Source organism: Epargyreus clarus, unplaced genomic scaffold (assembly GCF_041222505.1).
Source record: "Epargyreus clarus isolate Ecla_fem2 unplaced genomic scaffold, WU_Ecla_fem_2.2 ptg000033l, whole genome shotgun sequence".
Taxonomy (NCBI): Eukaryota; Metazoa; Arthropoda; class Insecta; order Lepidoptera; family Hesperiidae; genus Epargyreus; species Epargyreus clarus.
This window is the reverse complement of record NW_027332238.1, coordinates 1,297,187-1,309,986: the sequence shown is the minus strand read 5'-3', so window position 1 is coordinate 1,309,986 and position 12,800 is coordinate 1,297,187. Positions and strand designations below refer to the sequence as shown.

Here is a 12,800-nt window from a genome sequence, read left to right as displayed (position 1 = left end):
TGCAGTCCGCCTGAAGGTACGGCTACTGCCAATGGACATATGTAATCAACCCCAGATAGGATTATATTCCTACCTGAGGTCGGCCACAGATGCGCCGCTACCCCTGAGAACTAAGCGGAACCCAGAACTAACCAACCAACCAGGAACTAACCAGAGCACAGCGGTGTTGAACGCTGTGTTCTGAATTGGAGGGTATGGTAAGGCACACATACTCCTCATTTTTATATAGTTTAGAACTGGCATAAATATTCATTATTCAAGAACTGTTTTGTTCACTTCTATGTCATTCTCACCTCATGGTTTAACCCCACCCTTGACCTGTTTCCGCCAAATATATAATAATTATATGAATTATGACGTGACCGGCGGCCATATTTGGTGTTACGTTGTTACAAGTTCGCACGATTTCCATTATTATTATTATTAACACGCTTTTATTAGCTTGGGTTGTATGTTTGTATGTATGTATGTACGTAACAGTAACGGAATCTTTGGGGTGCTTTTCGAAAATTGATAAGTGGAGCACTCCACGCTTTTTTCACAATTATACAATTTACTGTTCCTTAATTGATTCCTAGATTGAAAATTATTTTCTACTTTTTAGTTGATTTTATCATAAAAGCGTGTTTTTTAGTTTTTTGAACTATATTTATTTAACTATAAGTGAATTTAACAAGTTGCTTATGATTATATTAGAACGATTACCGGCGTGATGGAGCGGTCACCATACCGGTCTGACGCGCAGTGGGTTCCGGATTCGATCTCCGGCCAGACAGATATCTAAATGCCATAAAAACAATAACTTGTAAAAAAACCAAGTCTCACAATTTAATTCTTCTACCATAGAAAGTTGTGAGATCCATTTAATACCAAGTCGGTTAATTTATTCAGTCCCTAATTAGGGGAACTTCTGTCTGTTAAATTATTTCGTAATTAGTTAACTTAACAACGTCCTTTGAGACCATATGTCCAGTGTCCATATACCAGTGTTAAAAAAATAAATTACGTTTTAAATGAAGGTGGTAGAACCCTTTGTGGTTCGACTCCGGCGGCACCGACGCCACCCCATTTCTGCCTCGTAACAGCAGTATTAAGCGTTGCTGTGGTCTGGTTTGAAAGGTGTGGTAAGCGTGATATACTCTTCTGAGGCGTTCCAGCTTAGTCCTCAAATGTAGCGGCGCATCTTCGGCCGACCTCAGGTAGGAATATATAATCCTATCTGGGGTTGATTACTATGGGCGGCAGTAGCCACTTACAAAACACAATGTATCTTACAAGTAATAAATATTACAGATGATGAGTTAAGATTTCTGTTCCGGGTCTGCCGGTTTCGATACCGGCAGACCCACAGAGGGTTCTACCATCATCAAGTGCGGATTTGTAAAACGCTTTCTACACTCACAGCCCCACACTAGGATTCCTTGTGTCGTGGGTGCCATGGACACACACAGAGACAAATACACAAACACCCAGACCCAGAAACAGAAATCTAAATTCATCATTTAGAAATCTGTCTTGGCCGGGGATCGAACCCGGGACCCTCTGCGCGTCAGACCGGCATGGTGACCGCTCCGCCACGCGGGTCGTCAAGTCAATTTGTAAACTTTACAAAACTTTCAGAGTTTAAGAAATCTCAGGCGTGTAGGTTTCTTCACGATTGTCCCTATAGTCCTGGGAGTGGAATAGGGCTACGGTATCACCTGCCTGTCGTAAGAGGCGACTAAAAGGGGGCTTCTGGGGTTGCGGGCGGCAAGAGTGGGAGCTCGAACCGTCCAGCGATCCCGGGAAGGACATCGGTATGTGTGGTCGCTTACCATTGTAAATACCAGGTGTTTAGTGCGGTAAAAATCCCACATAACCTAGCGTCGCTCCCACGTCGTCGAGTACCTTTTGAAGGTTTCCTCACGATGTTTTCCTTCACCATCAAAGCAAGTGATAACGCTATCGACAGGCTGAATTTTGACCCATAGTTAGGTAAAGTACTAGTCAATTATACAAAGTTTTCCGTAACGAAAACCTGTTTACACTACATAGTATTATTAAGTGTTGCTAATTATGTGTTTAAATGAAACTACAAGAAATTACTACATTCGAAACAACGTTGTACGGTGCCGTTGGAAAATTATAGAGTAAACGTTGAGGGTAAGGGCGTTTCCATGGTTTAGCACGTCACGTTATACTACGAGTGTCCTACGGATTTATACTTACAGGCAGTGATAGCCTAGTGGTTAAGAAACTCGGCCTCTCGATCGAGGGGTCCGAGGTTCAAATCCCAGGCACGCACCTCTGATTTTTTCAAAGTTATGTGCGTATTAGAAATTAATTATCATTTGCTAAACGGTGAAGGAAAACATCGTGAGGAAACCTGCATACCTGAGATTTATAAAAAAAAATCAAAGGTATGTGAAGTCTACCAATACGCACTTGTCCAGCGCGGTGGACTATGGCCTAATCCTTCTCGTTATGAGAGGAGACCCGTGCCCAGCAGTGGGACAGTAATGGGTTGTTGATGATGATGATGATGATTATACTTACAGAGCGTTTATCTTCCGCCGTAGACTATGAAATGTAGGTAAAAAACGACCCGCGTGGCGGACCGGTCATCATACCAGACGCGCAAAGGGTCCCGGGTTCCATCCCCAGCCTGACTGAAATCTAAATGATGTTTTATTTCTGTTTCTGGGTCTGGGTGTTTTTGTATTAGTCTCTATGTGTTCACGTCCACGTCCGGAAAGCGTTTTGTATACTCTCATTTTTACCACGCTTTTATTAGCTTGACCTGTATGTATATATCTGTATCTGTATGTAACGGAATCTTTGAACTCGATTTTTCACAAATTTTGAACGATCAGATTAATTCAAAATTTTGAACAATTATCTATCAAGGACCGATGAGAATACACGGTTTTAATAACTTTGTCCCATTTTTAACCGACTTCAAAAAGGAGGTGGTTATCAATTCGGCTGGTATCTTGTTTTTATGTTTTTTTATGTTTCTACGCTCATATTAGACACGCTGTTTACATCGTTATCCAATGAAATATATTGAGCGCCGACTTGAGAAATATGTACTAAACCAACATTTATTTGAATTATTTTTTACTTTGTAGTGACATAGAAGTGGGTTGTATTTTTTTGTTAAAAATTTTCTTCATAAGGTTTGTCGGGATTACTGATATTGTTACCTCGATTTAAGCGTGGTTAGAGCGGGGTCGCGTTATTTCATTACTAGTTTTTGCCCGCGGCTTCGCCCGCGTTTAAAAGAAAATAATATAACATACTAACATACATAAAACTGAAAATTCGTACCTTCAACTTTCCTAAAGATCATCACTTGATTAAATGCATAGTTTACGATTCAATCCTTACTAATATCGATTAAAATAATCGATGGTTTGGGTCCAAAAGATCGATTCTCCAAATAATCGATCTTAGATCGCCATCCCTAGTTCCCGTGGGATTTCCGGAATAAAAACTATCCTATGTCCGTTCTCGGGTTTCAGACTATCTTTGTACAAAATTTCATTAAAATCGGTTTAGTGGTTTGGGCGTGAAGAACAGACAACCAGACAGACAGAGTTACTTTCGGATTTATAATATTAGTAAGGATGTACATCACATCACACGTTTTTATTTTCATAAAATACGACTGATATTATTACGCCTTTTTTTGTGACCATAAGTGTATCACATAGCATTAAAAACTGTTGAAAGTGATAATTATAGTAATACTAGCTGACACGGCAAACGTTGTGTTGCCATATAAAAAAATGTTAAGGGTGGACAACCCTTATCACTTAAGGGTAAAAAAATAGATAGTAGCCGATTCTCAGACCTATTGAATATGCATATCAAATTTGGCGAAAATCGATAAAGCCGTTTCGGAGGAGTACGGTAACTAACATTGTGACACGAGAATTTTATATATTAGATTAATCACAATAATTTTATTATTGTTTCAGGTACAGCCAATTACCGGATCACGTCTAAGAAGAAAGTCTACGCCCAAATACCGGGCTTGAGTACAGGCGAGACGGCACAAAACACGCAGACGTACAGTCAGCCTCAACCCACCCCATATTACTTCACCCCTACCGAGCCGACTGTACCAACTGAAAGAGACATACATACTGATGTTACTAATGTTAATGATAAAAGTAAGGCATATGATGTCTTCGCGCCAGTAGAGGTTAAAGGTGTGACTGAAGTGAACACTGAAGAAGTTAAACAATTTCCGAATCCAACCACTTCTATACAAGATGCGTACAATGCGCCAGTAACAACACAAACGGTCATACCACCGCCGCCGATGTTCTCTAATGTAACGAAAAGGGAGACCCAAGTCGAGAGGACGGTTCTACCACCGTCAGTAGCTAGACGGATTTCATCGAAGTCTAGGTTTATATTGCCAACTCCGCGTGTACCGCGATATTCCAATGAACGGTTCACGCTGCGTAAACAACCTTCTGTTTCAAGGGAAGAACCCCAAAGATCAGTTAACCCTCCACCGAGCGTTAATGTCTCTAATTCCGTTGATAGCTCAATAGCATCAACGATTTACACAATTGGAGTGTTACCTCCAACTAGTTTACCATCCGCATCGTCGTTTCCGGCTTCTGGAGTGTTGCCTCCTGCGAGCTCACCAGCTTCGTCGGTGTCAGCATCAGGAGTGCTGCCACCTGCCAGATTACCAGCTGGATCGGTTCCAGCACCTGGCGTGTTACCACCTGCCAGCGTACCGCCTGCATCGGCTTCTGTAACTGGGGTGTTACCGCCTCCTAGCTCAGCTGCATCAACGGCATTAAGACCTGAAGAACTACCGCCTACTGATTTTCCGACAATGTCAGTGGGATTCGCACCTGGAGTGTTACCACATGGGACAGGTGGACCACCTTTTAGCGGTTATCCATCTACGGTATTAACATCTGAAGGGCTACCACCTACTGGCTATCCAACAACATCAATGGGATTCGCCCCTGGAGTGCTACCACCAGCTAGCTTACCTACTGCATCAGCGGTATTACCACCTACGAGCGAAACAGCGGCATCAGGAGTGTCACCACCCACTTGCTTCCCAGCAGCATCAACGATGTACTCACGTGAGATGCTACCACACGCTAGCCTACCATCGACCTCGACGGTATCGGCATCTGGAGTATTACCACCCTTAACTTTACCAACAGCATCAACAGTATTTACGCATGAGATGTTACCGCCAGCAAGCGTACCTACATCATCGATTTCCGCAGCTGGAGTGTTACCACCTGCGAGTTTACCATCCGCATCAACGGTATTCACACATGATGTTTTACCACCGGCTAGCTTACCAGCGACGTCAATGGTGCCAACGCCTGGTGTGTTACCTGTCGGATCTCAAACAGTACTCGATTCAGCTACTCTACAATACAGTCAAACTGCTCCGCCGTCTTCAAGCGTTTTACCGCCAAGAGATATTTCATCAGGTTATCTACCTCCTTCAACACCGATGGCAATGAAACCACCAACCAGTACAGCAATATGCCCACCACCGATCAAGCCATCTATGTTACCACCGACTGCTTCAGGAAGCCAAATAGAAACAGTGATTGGGAGTACACAGCAAACTCACCTTCAAATGTTTCAACTTGCCCCAAATGCAACTGTATTACCTCCTAGCTCTTACTTTTCAAATGATTCTGTAACGCAGAGTGGTGGTCAAATGAATATATCGACACCACCGATGTTCTTCAACCCTTCATCGTCGCAAGCGCAAGATACAGGAGCCGCTTATACAGGATCAGAACAGAATATCGCTCAGTTCTTCAATCCTAATGACATTCCACCAACACCTACTAAATTGGTACCAGAGCCGCCTAAAGCGTCAGGCACTAACTTTAGGATGACTAAGAAGAAACCTCAGTATTATTCAGGGCCGATAGAAGGCGTTGGGAGTATAAGTAATAATGTAAAGCCGGTGATGGGCCTAGTACAGTCTACTTCATTCCAAGGCTCGCTTTTCACTCCGCAAGACACAAATGAGCTAACTCAAAGCGCTCCAACGTTTCCGAGTGTAGATTCTGGAGTAGGACAGATATCATCCGATAACTATACGATACCAAAGCCATTGTCAACAGACTATAATTCTGTAACTCAACCACAATCACAGTCAAATGATTTTAATACAGTCTTTGATATGAGTAGGCCATCAACAGATCGATATGAACCGCCACAACAGGAAGCAAGTGGGTTTGGTCTTATTGGGTCGTTGAAATCTAAACTAAGTTCGATTGATATTGGTAAGATTCAGAATACAGTGACAACATTCTTCGACCCCGCTTACAACGACGTCAAAACACAACAGCCAACACAGGAGACTTATGAAACGTACAATCCAAATGCACCATCAACATCCACACAAATGCAAGATCAAGCCGCTTGCCTCGAAATGCTCATTGTACCTACCGAGGAATCGAATCCACCGATTTTTACCGATTACTCGCAACAACAACAATTACACACGCAACAAGTTAGACAACAACTTAGAGAACAACAACTCTACCGGGAGCAAAGAGAAAAAGAAGCGATTGAGCAAGGTCTACACGGTGTTAATGAACAGCATCAGCATTTTCACGGACATTACGGTACCAACGTTCATCAAGAACCGAATATCTTAGAACCCGTTGCTCAGTACTTTAGGGCCAGTGGCATTCCTGTCCCAGACTGTATCGCTGGCCACTACAACGATAAATCGTTTGCTGAAAGATCTGCAGCCATAGAAGCGATAGCGGACGCCCTAGACTCGGGTTTACTTAACGACATTGTCAAAGAGAAGCCTGACTCCGGCCCGCTATTAGTATACAGTTTCGGACCAGAAGACGATTCGGACCCTCCCGGTACTGTCTATCCAAAAGTAATTTCAACTCTCCCAATGGACGAAGAAGAGCAGAAGAAGGTACTCGAAGAGCTGTTGACCCGACGGGCGGACAAACATGGCGGCGATTTTAATAATATAATAGAACCTTCGAAGACCAGATCTCCATCGCCTGTTTGCGAGCCTACAAGATATGTGCCTCCACCGCCCAATGCCCTTGACGATATTAATTTCACTGAACAATATATTGAGCAATATTTCGCCAATAACGCGGGACCAGAGTATTATCAAGATAGTTACGTTAAGCGCAACAGTTCGTCGGAAAACACTTGCTACGGTTCCGATTCGTCGTTTAATTTCAAACCGTACGACAGACCGAAACGAGGACCCGAATTGGAAGAGCAAATGAGGAATATGACTCTCACTACTACACTTATAACGAGCAATGATCCAGTCAATTCAATGGCTAGAGTGGAAACGCCACCAAGACACAGAGACGCAGCTGTGATCGAGCCTGAAGCTGAAGAGAAAGAAATCGACGATGTAACGAAACAGCTCATTGAAAACATCACAGCGCCGATACAACTGTCGAATCCCGTCGAAGTTCCTCTTACAGAACCAAATGCAACCGTAGATGACAACCCTGAATTTAGTTCTAATCAATTCGCCGAGATCAATAATATGGCTGAAGAAACTAAAGAGACTATTCAAGTACAATCGGCGACGGAGCTCCTACAAGGTGCGGATGTAGATGATACAGTGTTTAGGAACTACGGTTGGCGGACCGATAACGTTATATTACCGTCCACTGCACAAAGAGACGCTTATGTTAACCCTGATACGAATTCGATAGGCTTTTTGCAAACTGCAGCGTTTTTTGATAACGTTCTGACCAATGCTAGTGATGAGTTGAAGGCAGAGTGCGTGCATTCGCTCGACGAACATGCGGTTCTGCCGCGACAAATGAGTGTTCCTACCGCCCCGCCGGCGGAAGAAGACTCGAAATCCGACGAAAGTCTCCTAGACGTACAGTCAATAGAGCAAGATGCGAATAAAGACTTTATGTACGTTCACGAATTCTCGATAGAACCAGAAACTGACGACGGTAAGATCAAAGAACGCACGAGGTCTTCCGACGACCACGCCCAAGAAGTCGACTCGTTCACTAACAGAGTCGAGAAGTTCAAGAAACTAGAAGAGGCGGGTGACGACAGCGATGACGTCACAGACAGATCTAGTAAACCCTACCCGTCCTACTTCGACACGGGAAACTTTGCAGCGGACACCCACTACAAGAACTCACCCCAACAAAGTTTTCAAGGATTTGACCCTCAACATATGCCTTTCCGTATACCACCTGGGTTCGAACAAGAGTATTATAGAAAGTACTTCATGTTAAAAGAACATAACTTGGAGCATGAATTCCAAAAACAGATGTTCGAAGCTATGAGCAATCAAAATATACAACAAGTTCCGGATACAACCACGCAAACGAGTGTCGCTGACACTGTGACTACAACACAAGCGAATATGGAAGATTTGGAGAAGGCTGAAACCTCCAGCGACAAGATCGAAGCGTTGGTACAGAAGTTCATAAACCGCGAGCGTAAATACAAAAGCGGTAGGATGAAGTTTAGGAGGAATTTACCCCCACCCTTAGCTCTCACTCTAGGCTACAGTGAGGAAAGAGCGAGAGAACTCTTCGGACATCTTGTGACTGAAGAACGTCCTGTTTTAACGCATACCAGAACTCAGGAAGAGACGATGCGCGCTATTATGCGACATGTACATTACTCGCCCGTTCCAGGGCAGGAAAATGCGGCTCAACAAGCGTATAATGACCCAACAACGTGGAGACATGAAACAGGAACACATCAAGAGATACCCAATTGGGATGAATCGTCTGGGGAATCTTCAATTGAAGATAGCGTACATTCAACAGAAGATGATAATATTGATACAAGTCGTAATGCTGAAGCTGTACCGACGACTGCCGCTGACTTATTTGCTAAAGAAGCCGCGCAACATAGTGGTAATATTTTGTTTACACAACTTGATAGTAGGCCTACTACTTCTCAACATAGCATATACGGTCCGTCAACTTCTAATACTGATAATGTGTTACAAGACCCCGTAAGTTCAATGTCTACTGTTAATCCACAAAGAAATGATAGTACACCAAGAACTTCAGAAAGAATCGATGTAAATGTAGTGGAACCTGTACAATTATATCCGTTTACAACAAAACAAGAAAATGTTGATTTAGAAAGAACACATACGGCTTCGGAATCTAGAAACACATTTCCCGTCACAACAGACCGTAATGATGATACAAGACCTTTAGACAACAGATCTGAAGATTCTCTAGTCTCAGATACTGTTTATACCTTCAAAGATCTTTATACAACTGATGCAAGCACATCAAGAGCTGTAGAAGAAAGACCTAATGATTTTACAGTACCGAAACCAATAATGTCTTTTGAGGAACAACGTGAGAATTCAAGTACATTACAGACTTCAGAAATATCTAAGTCTGTTGTGACATCAGACACTGTGAATTTATTCTCTGTTACACCGGGACATACCGATAACGTCCCGAGTACGTCATCGGGAATGGATACAACAACTCCAGCGCCCTTACCAGATCCAATCAGCTTCTTTTCCGTCGCATCAACAGTAACAACAACAACAAATGACGATGATGAAGAGCAAAGCAGCTTCAGCCGTCTTTCGAGCTATTTCTCCACGCCCACAACGAAAGAGGACCACTCGAAGTCTTTTTTTGAGTTGAGCCAATCACAAAACCATTACAGGCAAAACCAACCAATCAGTGAGCAAAGCGTTAATAGCTTCTTTGATTCCAATGTGACGTCACCAGCAGTGGAACCAACGCAAAATCCACAAAACGTATACTCAACTAACATGAATCTTGTACGAGAATTGGCTTCAACTAAATCGTTCTTCATACCACCAAACGTTGTGACTACAGCCAATTATTTCACTGTGCGTTATGATGGTGATATCGCGTTCAATTTAAACATAGGCGAGCCTGGCGTTGACAAAACTAACGTAGCTAATAAAACACCAAAAACTATTCCAACTGATAATGATAAAACACAAAAAGAACTTAATCTAGGAGAGCTAGGAGAAACAGAACCTCTCGATGATAGCGTTATAGTTAATAAATGTAAACACTGCTGTAACATGACCGGTAGGATAACTAAAATCGACATTGACAACACAGATTTGAACGATAAAATCAAACACGTTATGAATAGCGAAGCGGATACGGCTAAAACCGGTGATAATATGATGGAGGAGTCGAAGGAAGTGAAGAAGAAAACACCGCATTCGGTCAATTTTGACACCAGCTCGCTGCAAGAGGATGCGAACGAGGCGGTCGCTATGATGTCTGAGGTATAATAAGAAATTATTTATTAAATAAGATTATAGATGTAAAAGTCGAAATGTGTAAAGACAGATAGTTCTTACCTCGACGATGGCACCTCTGCAGAATATATATTTTTATTTATTTAATCATTTATTTATTATAATTAAAACTAAATCTAACATTTCAGGATTCTTAATTTAATAGAGTAGTTAAATTTATCAAAATTAAATAAATTAATGAAATTTTAAACAAACATAAAATTGAAACAACAAGCTTTTATTTTTTTGAATATTCTTCTTCAATTTTATTTTGAGAAAATGCTAGTATGGGGCTTATTTTGAAAAATATCACACGTTTTTTGAATACTTGACAACGGTTTTGATCAAATTTACCATCGCAAGTAATATATTGATTTAAGGTAGGGTCAGACAGGTGATCTTTTAAGTATCATAACTTTATTAACTTTATTTTTCTTGTTGTCCTTCATTCATTTCTACCTTTTTTTTTTTTTTTTTTTTGTTACGAGGGGGAAATTTTCAAAAGGTACCCTATGCCGTGGGAACAACTCAGGGTTATGTGGGATTCTTACCGCACTAAAACCCCCCCGGTGGCCGTCCTCTGCGCTGCGTAGAGGACTCCGGGATCTCCAGAGGAACGCAACCGGAGTCCTCTCAGCGCGTTGCCCATCGGGCTCCTCCCAGGTGAGCGTGACGCTCGCCACACTGTCTGGTATGCACAACGGTATGCGACCACACATACCGCCGTCCTTCCCGGGGTCGCTGTCCGGGCGGGTCGAGCTCCCACTCTTACGACCCGCAACCCCGGAAGCCCCTTTTAGTCGCCTCTTACGACAGGCAGGAGATACCGTAGCCCTATTCTGGTCCCGGAACTACAGGGACCTCATTCATTTCTACCTATAAATTATTTCCTTCTTCATTTGCGGTACTTATAATAATACATATTGTAATTTGTAAATAATTATATGTTACTGTATCTGTTTTAATACTCGTAGCATAATCTTTTTGATTTTTTAAGTTCTAGAAATTCTGCCACAATATAAATCACTTCAAGTCATGGTAATTAATGAAATAAAAGTGAGAAAAATCATTAATTCAGAATCACTGCATCGAATGTATAAAAAATAAAAATACTTACTTTATAGTTATGACACTGATTCAAGCTATTTGTGACCAAAACTATGTATATAAATGCTTAAATAAACGCTTTCTACACTCACAACCCCACACTAGGATTCCCTGTGTCGTGGGTGCCATGGACACACACATAGACAAATACACAAACACCCAGACCCAGAAACAGAAATCTAAATTCATCATTTAGATATCTGTCTGGCCGGGGATCGAACCCGGGACCCTAAGCGCGTCAGACCGGTATGGTGGCCACTCCGCCACGCGGGTCGTTATACATAATGATTATTTAATGCAAAAAATAAATGAACTGCATAGGTATCATCAGGTCTTGTGACCGAGTTATTAATAAAATAAAGTACCATAAACATTTCTTTAACCTCAAGCAGGTTTAAAAAGTAATCGAAGAATCAACCCATGCCGCCATTTTTTCTTTCAAAAATGCGACCCGTCATCGCGGTGCGGTGTCGCCAGCCGATAATCCAGGGAGGATGGTGTAAAGAACGACGGTTTTTACTTTTGTGGGGTGGGGAGGAAGGACAACTGCCAGAATAGCTAAAAGATGATTTTTTAATACCTAGGAGGAAGCTGAATCCCCCCCTTACCGATATCTCAACAATATGTATGAATAAAGTTAAATATTCTTTCCTTGAATTTTCCAGAACCGTTCATCATCCGAGTACTCGCCGGTGAAGTTCCACTGGTTCTACCGTGTGGACGTCGAAGAGAAGTCGGTCTGGCGAGGGTTCTCCGTCACCGATTCCAGGACTCTGGAGAGGACGTTTCACAGTCGTGAGTAAAGCATAGATGTAGCCATCGAGTATTATGGTAGGTTGCTGCTGCTGCCCATGGACATCTACGAACAACCACATAAGAGGCTTACCTGAGGTCGCGACCGAGCGTTGGCACTTCCTGAAGACTAAATTGGTGCGTCTCGTATATATTACGTATCTTCCTTAAGGGAGTGGAGCCTTTCCAACCGGATACAATTACCTGTTATTATGCAGAAAAAGATCTGACAGTGGTGCCTGCAGAGTTAAAGTACGAAGAATACTATCACTTCTTCTCCATAACGAAACACCTTGTGAAGTGGTGGTAGTTTGACATTCAAAAAGTGCTCTGTAAAGAACCTATTTTGAATAAAAAAAATTGATTTGATTTTTGATTTGATTTAATTTACATGGCAACATTCCAGTGATAGCCTAATCTGAATCTAGATTCAAACTTTCATCATAATAATAATCTTGAAGGTTATGTATACAAAATGTTAAACAAACGTTCAAACAAACAAACTCACATTCGCATTTATGATGTTACAAAATTTTGATGTTATAAAATTTAAATGTTACAAAACGTTAATAGCGTGTTTCAGAATACACATGGCGCCATCTCTTAGCAATTAACTGAAGTT

The 12,800-nt window shown here is 42.0% G+C and overlaps 1 protein-coding gene across 2 annotated transcripts in view; it reads left to right on the top strand.

Moving 5' to 3' along the window:
- PAPLA1 (Phosphatidic Acid Phospholipase A1) overlaps positions 1-12,800 on the top strand; it is a 162,668-nt gene that overhangs the window by 125,740 nt on the left and 24,128 nt on the right. For both annotated transcript variants that reach the window (XM_073090745.1, XM_073090744.1), the window contains exons 3-4: positions 3,963-10,267; positions 12,052-12,181. In XM_073090745.1, the coding sequence (XP_072946846.1) occupies positions 3,963-10,267; positions 12,052-12,181 (6,435 nt within the window). The remainder of the gene's footprint in view (positions 1-3,962; positions 10,268-12,051; positions 12,182-12,800) is intronic.